Source organism: Phyllopteryx taeniolatus, chromosome 15, assembly GCF_024500385.1.
Source record: "Phyllopteryx taeniolatus isolate TA_2022b chromosome 15, UOR_Ptae_1.2, whole genome shotgun sequence".
Lineage (NCBI taxonomy): Eukaryota > Metazoa > Chordata > Actinopteri > Syngnathiformes > Syngnathidae > Phyllopteryx > Phyllopteryx taeniolatus.
In genome coordinates this window covers 13,276,682-13,297,565 of record NC_084516.1, presented here as the reverse complement: position 1 = coordinate 13,297,565, position 20,884 = coordinate 13,276,682, and the positions used below count along the sequence as shown (strand labels likewise).

The 20,884-nt window shown below is 42.1% G+C and overlaps 2 protein-coding genes and 1 long non-coding RNA gene across 8 annotated transcripts in view; 2 read left to right on the top strand and 1 right to left on the bottom strand.

Moving 5' to 3' along the window:
- ccdc80l2 (coiled-coil domain containing 80 like 2) overlaps positions 1-5,798 on the top strand; it is a 13,316-nt gene extending 7,518 nt beyond the window's left edge. For both annotated transcript variants that reach the window (XM_061800358.1, XM_061800359.1), the window contains exons 10-12: positions 3,210-3,313; positions 4,333-4,413; positions 4,604-5,798. In XM_061800358.1, coding sequence (XP_061656342.1) covers positions 3,210-3,313; positions 4,333-4,413; positions 4,604-4,914 — 496 coding nt within the window. In that variant the 3' untranslated portion in view covers positions 4,915-5,798. The remainder of the gene's footprint in view (positions 1-3,209; positions 3,314-4,332; positions 4,414-4,603) is intronic.
- LOC133490374 (uncharacterized) lies at positions 3,701-15,925 on the bottom strand. The gene is made up of 2 exons (XR_009792181.1): positions 15,822-15,925; positions 3,701-4,832 (listed from the first exon to the last, which is right to left on the bottom strand). It is a non-coding gene; the product is annotated as an uncharacterized LOC133490374 (long non-coding RNA).
- Positions 6,761-20,877, top strand: fyb1b (FYN binding protein 1 b). 5 transcript variants are annotated; one of them, XM_061800356.1, is made up of 19 exons: positions 6,761-7,116; positions 12,197-13,133; positions 15,674-15,761; positions 15,829-15,911; positions 16,356-16,378; positions 16,526-16,578; positions 16,699-16,810; positions 16,907-17,066; positions 17,609-17,729; positions 18,594-18,613; positions 18,739-18,811; positions 18,890-18,976; positions 19,383-19,423; positions 19,844-19,907; positions 19,997-20,078; positions 20,250-20,412; positions 20,547-20,580; positions 20,691-20,722; positions 20,801-20,877. In XM_061800356.1, exons 1-19 carry the CDS (start codon positions 6,961-6,963, stop codon positions 20,821-20,823), a joined length of 2,352 nt encoding a protein of 783 aa, XP_061656340.1. In that variant the 5' UTR covers positions 6,761-6,960; the 3' UTR covers positions 20,824-20,877. The 5 variants fall into 5 exon arrangements, 3 of the variants coding, with proteins under 3 accessions (XP_061656340.1, XP_061656338.1, XP_061656341.1); XM_061800354.1 differs by having other exon boundaries at positions 6,766-7,116; positions 15,632-15,761; XM_061800357.1 differs by lacking the exon at positions 18,890-18,976 and having other exon boundaries at positions 6,772-7,116; positions 15,632-15,761.
- Positions 20,878-20,884: the final 7 nt, after the last annotated feature.

Below are 20,884 nucleotides of genomic sequence, written 5' to 3'. Positions count from 1 at the left end.
GAGGAAAATTCACTCTTAACACATCATATACAGTCTTCTTCTTTTCCTTTCGGCTTGTCCCGTTAGGGGTCGCCACAGCGCGTCATCCTTTTCCATGAGAGCCTATCTCCTGCATCCTCCTCTCGAACACCAACTGCCATCATGTCTTCCCTCACGACATCCATCAACCTTCTCTTTGGTCTTCCTCTAGCTCTCTTGCCTGGCAGCTCCATCCTCATCATCCTTCTACCAATATACTCACTCTCTCTCCTCTGGACGTGTCCAAACCATTGAAGTCTGCTCTCGCTAACTTTGTCTCCAAAACATCGAACCTTGGCTGTCCCTCTGATGAGCTCATTTCTAATTTTATCCAACCTGGTCACTCCGAGAGCGAACCCCAACATCTTCATTTCCGCCACCTCCAGCTCTGCTTCCTGTTTTCTCTTCAGTGCCACTGTCTCTAATCCATACATCATGGCTGGCCTCACCACTGTTTTATAAACTTTGCCCTTCATCCTAGCAGAGACTCTTCTGTCACATAACACACCTGACACCTTCCTCCACCCTTTCCAACCTGCTTGGACCCGTTTCTTCACTTCCTGACCACACTCACCATTGCTCTGGACGGTTGACCCAAGTATTTAAAGTCCTCTACCCTTGCCATCTCTTCTCCCTGTAGCCTCATTCTTCCCCCACCACCCCTCTCATTCATGCACATATATTCTGTTTTACTTCGGCTAATCTTCATTCCTCTTCTTTCCAGTGCATGCCTCCATCTTTCTAACTGTTCCTCCAGCTGCTCCCTGCTTTCACTGCAGATCACAATGTCATCTGCAAACATCATGGTCCACGGGGATTCCAGTCTAACCTCAACTGTCAGCCTATCCATCACCACTGCAAAAAGGAAGGGGCTCAGGGCTGATCCCTGATGCAGTCCCACGTCCACCTTAAATTCTTCTGTCACACCGACAGCACACCTCACCGCTGTTCTGCTGCCCTCGTACATGTCCTGTATTATTCTAACATACTTCTCTGCCACTCCAGACTTCTGCATGCAGTACCACAGTTCCTCTCTGGGTACTCTGTCATAGGCTTTCTCTAGATCTACAAAGACACAATGTAGCTCCTTCTGACCTTCTCTGTACTTTTCCATCAACATCCTCAAGGCAAATAATGCATCTGTGGTACTCTTTTTAGGCATGAAACCATACTGTTGCTCGCAAATACTCACTTCTGTCCTGAGTCTAGCCTCCACTACTCCTTCCCATAACTTCATTGTGTGGCTCATCAACTTTATTCCTCTATAGTTGCCACAGCTCTGCACATCACCTTTGTTCTTAAAAATGGGCACCAGTACACTTTTCCTCCATTCCTCAGGCATCTTCTCACGCACTAGAATTCTATTGAACAAGCTGGTCTAAAACTCCACAGCCACCTCTCCTAGATGCTTCCATACCTCCACAGGAATGTCATCAGGACCAACTACCTTTCCATTTTTCATTCTCTTTAATGCCTTTCTAACTTCCCCCTTACTAATCATTGCCACTTCCTGGTCCACCACACTTGCCTCTTCTACTCTCCCTTCTCTATCATTTTCCTCATTCATCAACTCCTCGAAGTATTCTTTCCATCTACCTAGCACACTGCTGGCACCAGTCAACATATTTCCATCTCTATCCTTAATCACCCTAACCTGCTGCACATCCTTCCCATCTCTATCCCTCTGTCTGGCCAGCCTGTATAGATCCTTTTCTCCTTCTTTAGTGTCCAACCTGCCATACATGTCATCATATGCCTCTTGTTTTGCCTTTGCCACCTCTACCTTTGCCCTGTGTCGCATCTCAATGTATTCCTTTCGCCTCTCCTCGGTCCTCTCAGTGTCCCACTTCTTCTTAGCTAACCGTTTTCCTTGTATGATTTCCTGTACTGTGAGGTTCCACCACCAAGTCTCCTTCTCTCCTTTCCTGCCAGAAGATACACCAAGTACTCTCCTGCCTGCTTCTCTGATCACCTTGGCTGCAGTGGTCCAGTCTTCTGGAAGCTCTTACTGTCCACCGAGAGCCTGTATCACCTCTTCCTGAAAAGCTGCACAACACTCGTCCTGTCTCAGCTTCCACCACATGGTTCTCTTCTCTGCCTTTGTCTTCCTAATTTTCCTCCCCACCACCAGAGTCATCTTACACACCACCATCCTATGCTGTCTAGCCACACTCTCCCCTACCACTACCTTACAGTTGGTAACCTCCTTCAGATTACATCGTCTGCACAAGATGTAATCCACCTGTGTGCTTCTACCTCCGCTCTTGTAGGTCACCCTATGTTCGTGCCTCTTCTGGAAAAAAGTGTTCACTACAGCCATTTGCATCCTTGTTGCAAAGTCTACCACCATCTGTCCCTCCAAGTTCCTTTCCTGGATGCCGTACTTACCCATCACTTCTTCATCACCCCTATTACCTTCACCAACATGTCCATTACAATCTGCACCAATTACGACTCTCTCTCTGTCTGGGATGCTCAGAACTACATCATCTAGCTCCTTCCAGAATTTCTCTTTCACCTCTAGGTCACATCCTACCTGTGGGGCATAGCCACTAATCACATTACACATAACACCCTCAATTTCAAATTTCAGCCTCATCACTCGATCTGATACTCTTTTCACCTCCAAGACATTCTTAGCCAACTCTTCTTTTAAAATAACCCCGACTCCATTTCTCTTCCCATCTACACCATGGTAAAATAATTTAAACCCTGCCCCTAAACTTCTAGCCTTACTGCCTTTCCACCTGGTCTCCTGGACACACAATATATCAACCTTTCTCCTAATCATCATGTCAACCAACTCCCGAGATTTTACTGTCATAGTCCCAACATTCGAAGTCCCCACATTCAGTTCTCGGCTCTGTGTTTTCCTCTTCTCTTTCTGCCGAAGAACCCGCTTTCCACCTCTTCTTCTTCTTCTTTGACTTCGACCCACAGTAGCTGAATTTCCAACAGCGCCCTGCAGGTTGACGGCGCCGGTGGCGGACGTTGTTAACCCGGGCCACGACCGATCCGGTATGGAATTCTTCGGATCATATACAGTACCACAGGCTAATCACTCAGTATAATCTTTGAGAGACATCCATTCAAATTAGGCCCGATTATCGGCCTGCGTGTATCCCGCTTTAGCGAACGACAGCTAAATGTTACAAAACATTATCCTCATTAAAAATGACCCATCATTGTAGGTTCATGTCAAAGAGGAGACTGCTGATTGTCTCTGCTCCAGCTGAGGATGATTATTCTTTTCAACAGCAGCTGTCTGCTCTCAATGGGCAAGAGTGTCATCTTGGTCAGTGTTACACCACACTCACAATTAGGTGCACATGCATAATTTAACAACTCATATTGTACAACAGTTGCAGCCAAAATTCTATCTTTACAAAGATAATGCTGAGTTTTGATCGACACTATCAGACGGATTTTCATTTAACAATGAATTGTGGTTGTAGTACATAATAATAATAAAATTTTGATATTTAAATCTTTAAATTCCATGTTTCAAATACAAGCCCTGATATTAAAAAAAAAGTTAAAAAAGATGTAGAAGCCCTTCCATCTAGTTTCTACAGAGCATTATTATTATTATTATTATTATTATTAGATATTAATTTATTAGGGTTGCAATTGAACTGGAGCCTATCTGTTATTGCTGGAAAAAAACATGAGGAGCCAAGGGAAGCAGAAGACCGCTTTCAGCAGTTTATTTAACAGTTTATCAACTGTTTCAGCAAAAAAAAATAAAGTTGAACCAAGGAAGGCAGGAGAAACTATCAACAAATGAAGGTGGCAAAAGGGCAAGCCAGCCACACTGATTAGCACTGGGCAGCAGGTAGCTAAAACTGAGAAGGACGAAAAAACCAACAACCTCATGCTGAAATTAATGCAGATAAATTAGCAGCTGCAGCTCCATGAATGTAGGTTAGTCACGCCCCCTGCCTCGTGCAAGCAGTAAGAAAAAAAGCAAAACACAATCAAAATCACAATAAGACCTGTCACCTAATATGACCAAAACTGAAGTACCAAAATAAACCAAGAAAAACCCAGACTGTACACTATCCCAGCTGACTTTAGTCCATAGATATGAATGTGACAAGGGTGTTTGTGTATATGTGACCTGCGATTGGCTGTTGACCAGTCTAGGGTGTACCCCGCCTCTCGCCCAAAGTCAGCTGGGATAGGCTCCAGCTTATCTACGACGAAACAGTATGAAAAATGAATAGATGGATGGGCTTCCTTTATGCTATGGATGGACTCAAATAGAGATGAATTTAAGACCACCTGTAGATTCCATTGTCTACGGTCTCTCAGGTATTCGTCACTTTGCCATGTTGAAGCTAACTGGGGTTGGAGACAAAGCCTCAGGGACTGTGGAGCTATTTCCTCTCAATGGTGAGTCCATTCCGTTTTTTGGTCATCATCGCATTTTTCTGTTTGGTTTGCTTTGTGGACTCATTTGGAATATAATATCATGAATTACCATATTTTTCTCAAAAGGATTAGTCCATTTTGGATTTTCCTTTCAAGAGGTTCCACCGTCTTCATATTACTGTACTTCTTACGTCCGTCACCATGCCTCCAGGTCGCAGTCAGAGTGAAGTGGAGCAGTTGTCCCGCGATGTGGTCAACAACCTGCGCGACCAGCTGAAGATCAGCAAGGACTACTTCAGCATGCTGGTGGTGGGCAAGGATGGTGACATCAAGGCGTGGTTCCCCTCGCCCATGTGGTCTCTGGATAACATCTACGACGTGGTGGACTCCATGGAGCTACGTCTGCAGGAGGAGAAACTGCAGAGACTGCTCGGGATCCACTGCCCGGAGGAGCATGGGAGAGGAGGGCGGGTGGGGGAAGGTTACCATGGTTACGGAGAAGATCATTACAGCTCACAATGAATCGATAACCATAGATAAGATGCATTAGAAAACCAAACATTTCACAATTTTTCTCAATAAATGCTGACTCTGCAGTGAGAGCTAATTGTGAATGAATCCATTCAAACAAATGCCTCCCCTTACAAATTCGGAAAAATATCATGAGAAATGACAGCACGGTGAATGACTGGTTAGAGCTTCTGCCTCACAGTTCTGAGGACTGGGGTTCAATCCCCAGCCCCACCTATGTGAAGTTTGCATGTGCTCCCCGTGCCTGTGTGGGTTTTCTCTCTTCTCCGTATATATGTAACTTTTCAACAAAGAAAAAAAAAAAATACGGGATACATACTTTTTTGCAAAATCATCTTGTTTTAATAATGTGCAGCCATCTTTTTTTCTTTTTTTTCTTTTTTTTTACCCACCGCAACAGCCTACTTTATTGTTCGACAGATGTGACGTCATTAAGAGAGCGCCGTGTAGTGTCCGAAAGCTCACATCGTGCAACCCTACATGGGGAATAGGAAGTAGTGAGTGAACGATTTTGGACACAGCACACGAGTGGCCCAACACTGCGTCCGTCGGCAATAAATGTCCATGTGAAACATTGGTCTGGCGGTGCAAACATGATTCCAGGCTGAACCTTTTTTTTTTTTTTTTTTTTTTGGGTCCCGGTGGAGCTTTGGGGAAGAGATTTTGCGTCAACCTATTTTTGAAGTCGAAAAGTGGCCCTTCCACAAATAAGGTATCTCATTTTCAGCAACTTCATCAACAAAGAGACATTTTGTATTTATTCTTTCCCTTTGCCAAAACCTCTTCTAATACATCTATGCTGTAATGTTTATACAAAGAATAAAATATGTCACACAGAATTTGAAATGAGACAAAAATAAACCCTTTTCAAAGAGCGTGCTCATGGTGGTAACACTCATGATTTTTTTTTTTTATTGTTGGAGTGCTTTAAACAGGACATTGGAACTTTTTTTAAACTAAATATGTCAACTAATTTTATTTAGAAATCTGAATCATAAGGAACGCATTGAGGAGTTTCTAAAATCTACCTGTGATGAAAGAAAAATCAGACATCCCTGCCAACTGTTGATGGTGGAACTACATCTGTGATCGATAATTACAATAATAGTGTGTGTGGAATGTGAAGGACATTAGACTTTGACCAGCCAGAGCGTTTTTACAAGGCGGAACTCTTACACCGAGAAGACATTTGGCAATACAAAAATCAAATACAGCGTAATAAAGGCTTAAATACCTAAAATAGGAGATCACTTGTTAGCATCTGTCAGTAGGACCTATTAAAGCTACATGGAAGTCAATAGCTTACAAAACATAGAATGCCCTTCTGGACTTTTAGTTGTCCATCTATCCATTTCATGTATTACTTGTCCTTATTAGGGTCCCGGGTGAGCTGGAGCTTATCTCTGCTGACTTTGGACGATATAGGCAGGTACACCCTGGACTAGTCTCCAACCAGTCATAGGGCATATATAGAGAATCAAGCATTCACACACATCTTTGGAAAATTTAAACTAGAGTCTTAAATGAATTTAACATGCATATTTTTGGAATGTAGGAGGAAGCCCCAAACCAATGCAAACATGGCAAGAACATGCAAACTCCACACGGGAGAGCCTGAACTGAGATTGGAACTCAGATAGATATGGAGATATATTGTATATATATATATATATATATATATATATATATATATATATATATATATATAGCAGCTCCCCTGAAGTTTTATTAGTTATAAGTTAGAACTGCAAGGCAGACCAGACTCCAGGCCACATAAGGCCCACGGGCCATAGGTTGCCCTTCCTTGATTGAAGGGAACACTTTTTTAGTTTTACCAAGTACCTCATACCAAGTTGCTGAACATAGGCGAGAAACAGAGTTGACAGCGACAACCAAATCCACGAGATCAGCACACAGAGATAACAGTGTATGTGAGACACACACACACACACACACACACACACAGCACAGGAGAGCAGACTGCGGGAGAGGAAGTATTTGACACACTACCCACAGAAGTTCACACTCACACACTCAATGCTTTATCACTCTTTGACGTACACTAAGTCTCAGCAGACTATAGGTATCTCTCTCTTGGCCAGGTACATACACCAACACGCAAACGCACACACACACGCTAAAGCTACTTCATCAGACACAGCAGAGGCCGGCGGGACTCCTATCCTCAACATGGTGAGTACGCTACCTCATACTACATTTATAAAAAAAAAAAAAAAAAAAAAAAAAAAAAAAAAAAAAAAAAAAGAGATCTGCAGGATAACTAACTTATTATCATTAACAAATAAGCAGCTACTTTTACTCTTTACTCACGAGTGACAAATGTGTAATTAGACAGGACTTATATGAGTATGTACAGACTTTAAGGGTCAATGAGAGGATATTATTTATTCATTGGATATTCAACTCGATAGAAAAATTGAGCCACTTTGTTTCACTTTTGTATCTCTTGCTTGTGCAACTTTGGCCGCCACCTTTTGATAAAGTGGAAAGAGAAATGTTTGCTTCCTCTTTGTTTTGACCAGAGGACATCGCTCCTATCTTTATATAGCACGTACAGCTACTTTTAAAAACTGGGTTATGAACTATACATTTCTGTGCAGTAATTTGTCATCTTGAGTATTGAACCAATGGGCCTACAATGACCATAAACCTCCTCTATGCATGAATATGCTCGTTCTGTTGCTGTGTGCAAATCTGAAAAACAATAGAAAATTTGGAAAAGGTGTTTATTGTCTTACTGAGGCTATAGTTTGTGTTAAAGTGTGTTGCATTAGTCTGAAAGGCACTTGCAACTTTGTGGAGCAACACATGTTGGGTAATTTTAGCTTTTTTTTTCTGGTTGAGAAACAGACACATGACAAAGGGTATTTTTCTACTGATTGTTTTTTCCAGCTTGTCATGGTGATGATGCTGGTAGAATTTTTGCATTCGGGGCAGGTGGGTGCTGTGCACCGCCTCTTCCACATTCAGCTGTCAACTTGTCTCATATTCCTCATTATACAAACTCCACTGCAAACTTCAGCTTTACAGATGCCACGTCAATACTGGTGGTGTGCCCCAAGTTATGTTTTTGTTTGTTTCATATCACTTGAAAAACGTGAATTAAAGTAAATTATTTGCTACAGTCACATTTTCACATTTTCCACAATAATGAAGGTATCATCATCATGTAATGACAGTCACAAAAGGAGGCATTTATTTGAGGTACGGTGTTTATTTTTGCAATTGGACGCTGCACTGGGGCGATATCGTGATGGCGCCTACCAGTGTGGTCGCCTCGGTAACGCGCTCTCTAGTATTGTCTTTGTTTTTGTGTTTTTCGTCCGTCTTTGGAGACCTTACACGACTCACTTACACAAGGGGAGACCTGCTAACCATCAAGGAGTCTACTCCGTACTTTCTGTCACCAACTTTCGAATATCCGCTCAGTTTTTTCCCCGAGTTACTCACCGGAGCGGCGTCCGCGGTTTTCGGCGCATGGAGACGGAAGCGGCGCCACAGAGGGAAGCGAGCCGGCATTCAGGTGAAACTCCGCAAGAGAGGACACAGATTGGCGTTCCCGTCGATCCACCTCGCGAATGTACGCTCCCTACCCAACAAAATGGACGAGCTTCATCTTCTGTTAAAGACCAGGAAAGACTTCGGACGTTCCGCGGCCATGTGCTTCACGGAGACCTGGCTTTGCGACGCTGTACACGATGGAGCTGAGAACAATAGCACACTAGCTAACGACTTGAATACCTTCTACTGCAGATTTGAAAAGGACAGTTTCACACCACACACCCACCCGGCCGCACCCGCGACCACAATCACACCTCTGACCTCTGCGTTAACCATCCATGAACAGGATGTGAGACGCATCTTCAAACAACAAAAGATTAACAAAGCGGCAGGCCCGGACCACGTGTCCCCATCCTGCCTCAAAGTCTGCGCGGACCAGCTCGCTCCAGTCTTCACTCAGATCTTCAACAGATCTCTGGAAATGTGCGAAGTTCCATCCTGTTTCAAACGCTCCACCATCATTCCAGTCCCCAAGAAACCTGCAATCTCGGGTCTGAATGACTACAGGCCTGTCGCTTTGACATCTGTGGTCATGAAGTCCTTTGAACGTCTCGTGCTGGACCACCTCAAGAGTGTCACAGGTCCCCTGCTGGACCCCCTGCAGTTTGCCTACCAAGCGAACAGATCTGCGGATGATGCAGTCAACATGGGACTGCACTTCATCCGAGAACACCTCGACAGTGCAGGGACCTACGCGAGGATGCTGTTCGTGGACTTCAGCTCAGCGTTCAACACCATCATCCCTGAACTCCTTTCATCCAAGCTTCTCCAGCTCAGCGTCTCACCTGCCATCTGCCAGTGGATTTACAGCTTTCTGACGGGCAGGACACAGCAGGTCAGGCTGGGGGAGGCCACCTCATCCACACGCAGCATCAGCACTGGGGCGCCCCAAGGTTGTGTCCTCTCTCCGCTGCTCTTCTCTCTCTACACGAACGACTGGACCTCAGCGAACCCGACTGTCAAACTCCTGAAGTTTGCAGATGACACCACTGTCATCGGCCTCATCAAGGACGGTGACGAGTCCGCATATCGACAGGAAGCGGAGCGGCTGGAGCTGTGGTGCGGCCGACACAACCTGGAGCTGAACACGCTCAAGACTGTAGAGATGATCGTGGACTTCAGGAGGCATCCTTCACCACAGCTGCCCCTCACGTTGTCCAGCTGCCTTGTGTCAACCGTCGAGACCTTCAAGTTCCTGGGAATTACAATTTCCCAGGACCTGAAGTGGGCGACCAACATCAACTCTGTCCTCAAAAAGGCCCAGCAGAGGATGTACTTCCTGCGGCTTCTGAGAAAGCAGGGCCTGCCACCGGAGCTGCTGAGACAGTTCTACACAGCGGTCATCAAATCAGTCCTGTGTTCTTCCATCACAATCTGGTTTGGTGCTGCTACAAAAAAGGACAAACTCCGACTGCAACGGACAATCAAAACTGCTGAAAGGATTGTCGGTACCCCCCTACCCACCCTTGAGGACTTGCACGCTGCCAGAACTAAGACAAGGGCGTGCAAAATCCTCTCGGACCCTCCCCACCCGGTCACCAGCTCTTTCAGCTCCTTCCCTCAGGTAGGCGCTACCGATCAATGCAAACTAGAACTAGTAGACATTCCAACAGCTTCTTCCCTCTTGCAATCAACTTCTTAAACAGCTAACCTATAATTCCATTACAAGCTGGCAATTTTTTGACTTGAGTTCGTTGTCACATTTCTGTGGGGCCAATTATGTATTACTCCTGCACTCGCTGTAGTTGTCTCGCCATGCTGCACTATTTGCATATACTGGCCACTCATGCTGAGTAGCATCTGCTCCATTTGCACACTGATTGAGGAGTATCCGTAACATTTGCACAGCCATTGTCCCAGATTATCGCACTACTCGTCACTTTAAACCGCATACACTCCTTGAAGTCTCAGCACCCTTTGCACAACGGTCATTGCACCGGACTATTGCGATATTAGTCATTCGAACTGCTCTAAGTGCTAGAGGACTCTGCATCTTTTTGCACAATTGTTTTTTGTCAATGTCTTTATGTCTCCAAAGTGTTCTGTAAATTGACTGTCTGTTGTACTAGAGCGGCTCCAACTACCGGAGACAAATTCCTTGTGTGTTTTGGACATACTTGGCAAATAAAGATGATTCTGATTCTGATTCTGATATATGTATATGTATAGTATATTTCCTCACCATCAAAAAGTGTCAAGGTTTTATTTAGGGTAAGGCATTTATCACTTGTACAAATGTGTCTGATATAGTCAATAAATGAAATATTAAATGCCGTTCTGTCTGTGAACCCATATGAATGTATGATCGCCTCATATTATTGCCTACACACAAATTGATGGATAACTACTTTTGCAATCAGAAGCCAGTAAAAACTGTTCAACTACAGTATTATTCAAGTTGTTTGAAAGGGGGAATTGGTAACCAAAAAAATGCTTGCAATATCTCAATTTTTTTTAAAGTGAAGACAATTTGCAATCTTAGTATTTTTAGCAAGAACCACAAAGTCAATGCACAATGATTTAATCATTGCGGGCCAGATAAAAAATGCGAGGTGACCAGGAAAAAGAACGCAAGCAGTGATTGTTCATTTGGTATACCTGCTAGCTGGTTGAAGTGGTAAAAAATAAAACTATATTCATTTATGTCGACTTTTTTTTCTGGCTAAATTAATCACTGTATGTGCTTAAGTTTATTGTTTGGGCAACAAATAATATAAACCTTGTGTAAAAAAACAACTACATTAATAATAATAACAAGCAAATGATTCATATTTTCTTTTTTTCTCCATAATACATGTAACTATTTTTCAACTACTACACTAGTACTGTATTTCAGTAATTACAACTGACTTGATAATTACTCCAACATTTGTAACTTTACTGAGTTACAGAAAAGATATTGATATTGACTGATTGAGTGTATGCAGAAGTAAGAGTTCATTTGATGTCATTGTTTTGCACTGACATTGTTGCCATAGTAACAGCTTATGTCCTCGACTCTTATCTGCACTTCCTTGTACTGTGTTGTATGGTTGTCCCTCCGACTCTGCAACCAAAGTGTCGCCGCTTCTCTAAATCGTCCAGAAGTGCCAACGTGAGTGTGGCTGTTTGTCTCTGTGTGCCCTGTGACTGGCATGGCGACCATTCCAGGGTGTACCCTGCCTGTCGCTCGGATGGGATCCATCTGCCCACAACCCAGGATAGGCAGTACACAAAATAAATGAATGGATGGATGGATGGAACGCCAAATTGTATGACTTTTGGGCATGCGCCTGCAGTTGTATTATTTCATTCATTCATTTCCCGTACCGCTTATCCTTACGAGGGTCACAGGCATGCTGGAGCCGATCCCAGCTAACTGTGGGCGAGAGGCGGGGTACACCCTGAACTGGTCGCCAGCCAATCGTAGGGCCCATAGAAACAAACATCCTTTCGCACTCACATTCACATCTACGGGCAACTTAGAATCTTTAATGCATGTTTTTGGGATGTGGGAGGAAACCTCAGTACCCGAAGAAACCCCACGCAGGCACGGGGAGAACATGCAAACTCAACACAGGCAAGGCCAGATTTGAACCCGGGTCCCCAGAACTGTGAGGCAGATGTGCTAACCAGTCGCCCACTGTGCCACCTCGTATTATTTGGGGATCATTATTAACTCCATATCTATTCTTTTTCCCATTGGTTCCAGGAAAACAAGGCTGATGTCAAGGCCATCATGGCTCGTTTTCAGGCCAACACTGGGAGCGCTGATGAGAGCTCCTCGCCGTCACCAAGACACAAAGCGCCCCTCAACCTCACCCTCTCATCTGGTCCCGTCATGCCATCCAAAAAACCAGTCTTGGAGAGTTTCTCGGGCAGCACTTTAAATCTACCGCCCAAACCCTCCTCCTACCTTAAAAACACAGTTTCTGCTAAAAGTGACACAGAGGTCCTCGGAGCAAACAAAACTAAAGCGCTGGCTAGCAAATTTAGCAACACCCTGGATGATACCATAAATAAAGAGCCTTTATTTGACAGAGGGCAGACACCTCTGAAGCCCCTGGAAGCAAAGTCTCCTGAAGTAAAGAGTCCCGTACTGAAGCCCACCCTCAAGCCTCCTTTCAGCACAACACTTTCTCATCCCAAACCTCCTGGTCCTAAACCACCCCCGGCAGGATCCAAGCCCAGCTGGGTGAAAGAAGAGTGCCCACCTCCCGACCCCACGCCTCCGAAAGTGCCTCCTTTGCACCGAAAACCCAACAGCAGCATTGTCAAGTTATGGCAGCAGAATGAAACCAACACGGACAAACCTTCCCCTCCCACAAGCTTCATGGCAGCCCAAGAGGCTTTCAACAAGGAGAAAGACAAGCCAGAGTCAGACCTCAGCATGGAGGCGGACTCCAAACGGCCTCTTGGTGCCAATCCCGCTGCCCCCCCTCCGAAACCCCCGGCCAGTAAAAAGCCCAGCTTGAGAAATCCACCCAATGCTTCTATTCGGAACGGCAGCACTAATGATGGCTCCACTTCGGACCCAAAACGGAACCCACTCCCAAACATGTTCACATTGGGCCCTGCTCCTGCTAAGCCAAAACGACCCCCCAAAGTAGACCTGGACGACTTCAGACGAGCTGCCGGGATCTTTACGGGTAAGTTGGAATACTTGCTTATTCAAGTGGAAGCTCTAAGGTCACTTTGTTTGAATTTGAAGACATTTTTTCCATAGAACATAACTTTCAAGGAATTACTGCACAAATAATTTCTTCCTGGGTCAAAAACTGTCCCCATTTTAAACCCCACAGAGGAAGGCCAGAACTCCGACCCTCAGAACTGTGAGGCAGACGTGCTATACTAGTGCCACTTATCCACCATTTTTCTATAGGGTTTGTCCTCTTTAGGGTTCCCAGGTGAGCTGGAGCCTATCCCCGCTGACTTGGGCAAGAGGCCCATTCACACCTACAGACAATTTAGTCTTCAATTAACCTCATTTGAAGGTGTTTGGACTGTGCCAGAGTGTTATCATCCATACGTCCATCCATCTTGGTTGTGGCTTTACTGGACCCTAATTCTGGTTTTACTGCCAACATGTGAAGTCATAAATGCTGGAAACACTTTATAAATGAGTGACCTAACAGTTATTCAAAGGTTTTCACTAAAGTCACATATTGACTTCCTCTATTTCACTGTCCATTTTCTCTCTTGGCCCCGCCCCCATGTGTTAACTTTGTGTTGCCTTAAGGGGAAGTTGTGTAGAAGGAAGCAGGGAGAGTTTCGAGCGAGAGCTATGCTGTTTATAGGCAGATGAGATAATGGCTAATGTAATCACACCTTACTCTCCTGTCATGTTTTAAAACCACACTGTAAGCCATGTTCATTTTTAGTCACCCATAAGTAAGATGACACGCAACATGCAATTTATTGCAGAATATGGATGAAATCAGAGCAATCGGATAGTAAGCTCAGGGTGTACTTTAAGGCAATGCCATGACATTGCTTTTTATGATATCGATATCGGAATGTTCTGTAATCGGTATGTGAAAGTAGTTCTTGCTGGTCCAAAACGAGCCGCAAGTTTGAATTAGTTTATTGGAAATATTGATATCACAATGTATCGTTACTGCTCATTCGAAGGTAAACATAAACTAACTTAACACTGATATCGTGCATAAATGATCCTTATCTCTCACAACAAAGTATTAACAAACCAACAATAAATACAAATTTATCATTATTTCTTATTATACAGTGTCAGTGCAACAGCATCGCAGTTCAATATCAAGATGTACAGTGAGCTCTCATGATACAGTATCAATACACTGACATCAAATTTCAATACTATTGTCTACTATAGTAATACTAAGTGCTAGAGGACTCTGCTACTTTTTGCACAATTGTCACAAAAAAAAAAATATTATAATATTGTACCGGCATTACCAGATAACTAGCAACCCTTTATTGCTCAGTGACTCTTTTTTTTTTTTTTTTGTCAATGTCTTTATCTCTCAAAAATGTTCTCTGCCAATTGACTGTCTGTTGTCGTACTAGAGCGACTCCAACTACCAGAGACAAATTCCTTGTGTGTTTTTTGGACACACTTGGCAAATAAAGATGATTCTGATTCTGATCTTGTATGATACAGTATTAATACACGTGCATCAAATTTCAATGTAGCTTTATCTCTCATTATACAGTATCAATACGTCAGCATCAGAAATCAATATCACAATACATTGTTACTGCTCATGATATGCTATTATTGCACCAACATCAAATATGAATACTGTATAATTACCGGTCCTCAGAACTGATGAGGCAGACGCTCTAACCAGTCGTCCACCAAGCCGCTTAATTACCGCTCACGATAAGATATTGATACTCTGGCATTAAGTCATTATCCCTCTATACAGTCACCGATATACTGCGACATCGAAGATGGTGGGTTAGAGTTTGAGTTTGGGTTAGAGATAAATTGATATACAAGCATTAAATATCGATATCATGATGTATCGTGACCATTAACGATACACCAGCACCCAAATATCATAATCTGGGATCATACACCATTGATACACTTGCAATGAATATTTATATCACAATCTATCACTATCTCTCACAATATGGTATCACTACATAAGTATCAATTGTAATTATCTATTAAACGTGCTTTAGTTAAATAGTATTTTTTTTTTAAGGAAGAAGTCTGTGTTTTTCCCCTTTTTTAATTATAAAGATATTGCCAGTATGAAATATTGTCTCATACGATTGCTATCGTTGGCAAAATATTGCGATAACTGTTAGACATGAAAAAAACAAGTGGAGTAACAGCAATCATTTTGATTAATTCAGAAAACAAAGCTATTTTACGCACAAAATTGTTCGACCTTCACCAAGAGTGAGGTCATAATTCATCGATATTAAAGGAAAACATTAACCACATCAAGTCATATCTCATATTAAAGGCCTTGATGAGGTCTTCCCACATCTGCAATATTTTCGCCAATGTATCATTACCTGACCACACAATATGTATATGGAATAGCAATTGACTTGACAAGGCATTTTGGGAAAATTTTAGTCACCTATGAGTGATGTTACTTGTCTATTAATGAATCAATATACCCATGGTGTATACCTGTTTTTGTTACAGGAAATACCATTTACAACAAAACATTGCCTCTGACTCCCTCAGCCGCTGGTAACCATGGCAACAACACAAGCCGGCCTCAGCCGCCTCAAAGTGCACTTCCAAGTTTGCCTCCGCGACCTTTGGGAACCATGTAATGCACACACGCGCACACACACACACACGACTAACAAGCTCAAACTTAAACTTGTACCTTGCAGTGTGCACCAGGAAGAATCCTATGACGATGTTGACGCCGTGAATATCAGCTCTCCTTCTCCTCCTCCTCTTCCTCCGACCACAGGTTCAGTCAACTCTTGATGGTATCAAATGTGTCAGGATGTGTTACAAAGCAGTCATATTTGAGTGCAAGTAAATCACAGTCGGACCAAGTTTGGCACACACTTATGACAATTTATGGGAATTAACTGGTAATTTGAGTTACTGTTTGTGAGGGATGCACAGTGCAACTGAAAAAAAATGAAATCTCTTGATTTTATTTGAACCATAATTATAATGCAAGATATTTTTACTCACTACATTTCAATTCCTATCACAGAAACCTGTAATTTTGCAGCGTTTCAGTTTATACTGCTTCATTTCCATGAATAATTTACTACTTTTTTGTGGCCCTACGCTTGAAAGCATTTACATTACATACGCCACTATAGTCAATGTCTTCATAACAAGGCAGTTGCAAATCTTTGAGATTATTTTAAAACAGTCTTTCTTTTTTGACTTCCTTTAGGTCATCCAAGCCTACGGCCCAAGGTGACACATGCTCAATTTCCACTTTCACAACAATGCTAATTCATCACGTTACTCAGCCAACCTAATTAAAAAAAAAATTTTTATTATTTTATTTTTATTTATTTGTTTTTTTGGGGGGTGGGGTTGGTTTGTGTCCTCTCTGCTCAGGAAGAACAAGACGATGACAGTGGCGATATGTATGAGCCTCTTGATGAAACATGGTAAGAGAATGTTTTAGACGAGGGTATTAAGTTACTGGGCTAGTTGGAGTTACAGTATTCAAGTTAATAAGCGTTTATCTTCTGCCCGTTGCCTATGCGTTTGTGGTCACTTGTCAAAAGGGACGAACAAGAGAAGAGGAAAGAGAAGGAGGAGAAACGACAACTTGAGGCCGAGAAGAAGGAGCAGAAGGGGCGAGAGAAGAAAGAACAAGAAGCTAGAAAGAAATTCAAAGTAAAATCCAACTTTTTAACACTTTTGTGGACAAGTTTAAATGCTTTTTTTTTTTTTTTTTTTTTTTTAAATTGTTCTTACCCTTTTGCATGTCAGCTTGTCGGCCCTGTGGAGGTGATCCACCGAGGCAAAGCTCGTGTGGACTACAAAGGCAGTAAGACAGAACTAGCGCTGAAGCGAGGCGACTGTCTGGACATTGTTCGAGTTCAAGGCAACCCAGAGGGAAAATGGTTGGGACGAAAACAGGATGGATCCAGTAAGTTTTCTTTCTTACACACTGTCTATGACTCCAAATTATAGTCATTGCAATTTTTTGGGTCGAAAAATAAAAAATAAAAAGCTACCATACAGTATATTTGACTGTAGAAAAATATTCTAAACATTCTCATAAAATCTTGACATTATTTTTCTCAAGCAATAGAAGGCTCTATTCTCATAAGATTAGAATATATTGCATGTAAGAGTAGAACGTGTTCCTAAATAAATTATAACTATTCAGGTAAATTAAATGTTGCCTTTTAAAAAAAATAAAATAAATACAATTAAAATTAAAAATCACTTGAATCAGGGCTTTTACCTAACAAAATAAAAGACAAATATTCAGGTGAATTACATTTTTTTAATTGCAAAATTAAGGCTTTTTTGTACTTGTTCAAATTTTCACTCCTCCCCAAAAAAATCAATTTTAAATTCTTCTGAAAATGTGGACGTCTCCCAAAAAAAAAAAAAATAATTGACTTTATTTGGTAAAATAACTTTGATTGCATGTTGAGTCCAACTTGCTTGTTTCTTTGTCAGTTGGCTATGTGAAGACCACCTCAGTGGAGATTGACTTTAACACTCTGAAGAATCATCCAGCTCAGCAGAGCTCCAAGTATGACGTCTACGATGACGTGGACGTGGCCTCATCAGACAGCAGGTGGCAAGCACGTTCCAAATTATTCACGTATTTCCAAAAGATTTTAAATTAATCTTTTTAACTGGTTCCATACACTTACCTTTTGTCAGTTTAAGACAAAAAAATATGACTTAATATTCAAACAATAATTAATTCAAGTAAGGGCAGCACGGTGGACCGGGGTTCAATCCCCAGCCCCGCCTGTGTGGAGTTCGCATGTTCTTCCCGTGCCTGCGTGGGTTTTCTCCGGGTACTCCGGTTTCCTCCCACATCCCAAAAACATGCATGAATTGGAGACTCTAAATTGCCCGTAGGTGTGAATGTGAGTGCAAATGGTTGTTTGTTATTATGTGCCCTGCGATTGGCTGGCGACCAGTTCAGGGTGTACCCGGCCTCCTGCCCGAAGATAGCTGGGATATGCTCCGCCCTTGAGATCATGTCAAAGTGTCCTTGAGCAAGATATTGAACCCCAAGCGGCTTCTGATGCTGCGTGATTAGTAGGTGAATGAGAAAAGAGTGTTAAAGCGCTTTGAGTACCTGGAAGCTAGAAAAGCGCTATATAAGTGAACTTATAAGTCCACTGAATTTCATGTCAGTGAGTGAAACTGGACTTGGGGAATTTTTTATTTATTTTTTTTCGCGCGGCGCTATTCTATTGAGTGAATTTTAGAGCATCGTATTACATTTTCACCAAGATACAGTACATGCACACATAATGAACAATGACTGTAAGAGGGCCTTTGCATAGCATAATAATAATAATAATCAATACAAAGAGTACATGGCTTTATACCACTGTTTTTTTTTTTTTGGGGGGGGGGGGGGGGGGTATAGCATAAATAATTTTGCTTGCGTGTAATGTTCCAACCTGTTTTCTGTCCACAGTGGGATCAGTGGACAAGGAGGTAACATGACTCAACATTTTACATTCACTTTAATTTTCTCTACCCATCATAATCATCCAAAATGCAGCATGTCATGATACACCCAGTTCCCATGCTTAAACATTGTATTTGTTTCTTTCCTGCAGTGGTTTTACCACCTCCCCCAGATGAGGACGAGGAACTATATAATGATGTCATTGATCCAGACTTGGATGTGCGGTGAGTAATGCTAAACAGTGACACTATAAAGTGAGAAGTTGTTAAATATACAATATATATAAATATTTGACTCTTTAGTCGCCGCCAGCCCAGGTCGTCTGTTATAAAGCCGCTCGGCCTCCTGAAGATGTTTGAGCGAAACAGACGTCCAGTCAGCGCTAAAGTGTAAAAATACACTCAGTAGTAAGGCCGGTTCTCCCACGTTAATCCCGTTAATTCATCAGTCGTCACCGTAATCTCCATTGCCATCATCGAAGGCCAACAGAAGAAGGAGATGATGCCTTCTTGTGTTGAATTGTCTCATTCTCTTTGTAAACAATTAATGACGTCAATAATATCGCATGATTCTTTCTGTCTAAAATTTACATTTCTCTACAACCAATTAATTGTGTTTGCTCTCACTAATCCTGTGATCATGTTTGTGTTACTGCTGCATGATGCTGTTCAATTTGAAATTGAGACATCAACTGCAAGAGATCAACCCAATTGACGTGACGATCTTTCGGCATGGATGCGTGATCAGACATATTTTACAATATGTAATGTATTCTCATTTCTTGTGGTGTGCCAGACTTCCTCCACCCAGCCAGTTTACAGCTGAGGAAAATCCAGGTATTTTAAAGCAATAAAAAAAGGAGAAAGGAAATAACGATAATTGATGGATTTTTGTTGCATTTTATTTGAAAAATAAGGATGATTTAAGTATTTTATTTATCCATCCATCCATTTTTTTATCCTGCTTATCCTGTTCAGGGTTTCGGGGGAAGTTTATTTATACCTGGATTTAATCAAAAAGGATAGTTCATAATTTAAAAAGGCAAAATTAAAATAATAATGTTACAAATAAAATAATCCAGTCTTGTTTTTGCTTGATAATATAAAAATAATAAAAAGGATATTTTTTGTACATTTAATTAAATGTAGATTTAAGGGATAATGCTGATATCTACTGTTATTTACTACATTGTATTAGATTGTAAGTGTAAAACTAAAATATCACCAAGCTAATGGATTTGTTTTATGTGATTTAAGTTGATGAAGAGATCTACTACGACGTTGACGCCCAAACCCAGCCTCCACCTCCACCCATCAGCAGGTACAATAATAATACTCAGTTATTTTTTTTCTAGCAGCATGAGCAGCCTTTTCAAGTTCTGCTGCTTTCTGCATTCCAACCCTGAGAAGCAGAGTAAAGGTAGAAGAGACCGACCCAAAGAAGACGAAAAAGTTTGAGAAAGAAGAGAAAGACTTCAGGAAAAAGTTTAAAGTTTGTATCTCTCGTCCATTTAGACAAACGGATATTAGGGCCACACTCAAAAGTCCTAATTAGACCTAAACAACAATTCAGAGTGTTCATACTGCTGATGGATGTCATAAAACTATTTTGACTATTTTGGACTGAAGTCCAACTTGTTACTAAAATCAAATGTGCTTTCAGTATGACGGCGAGATCCAGGTGCTGTATCAGGTGAGCATCAGCCCCGCTCTGGGGAACAAAAAGTGGGGCGGCAAAGAACTGGCGGTCAAAGCCGGGGAGAAACTCGACGTGATCGTCAAGCCTGCGGACAAGAAAATGATCTGTCGGAACGAGGAGGGCAAATGTGAGTGGACAAAAGTATCGGGACACATGCCCATGCACATTACACCAACAGGACGTGTCCCGTTATTTTTTTTTCCCCGTACTGTACTCACACTGCTGATGATGTATTCTGATCTGTGTGTTTGTCCCTCCCAGTTGGTTATGTTTCAACCAGCCATATTTCCATGGAGTGAGTACCACAAACATTTTATACACGTTGCAAACCAGGAAGGCACAAGTAAATATATGAAAGTGTTGATCAGGAAACAAACAGCTGACTTCTTTTTGGTTTGTTTACAGCGACGGCGAAATTTATGATGATATCGGCGATGGTATGTTTTTTGAATGAATCTAATACTAAAATTCAAAATCAATGGATCTTTAAATCATGATTGCATCTCTCTCCCCAGATTGCATCTATGACAATGACTAAGGAACAACCTGCATCTTGTGTGTGTGTGTGTGTATATATATATATATATATATATATATAT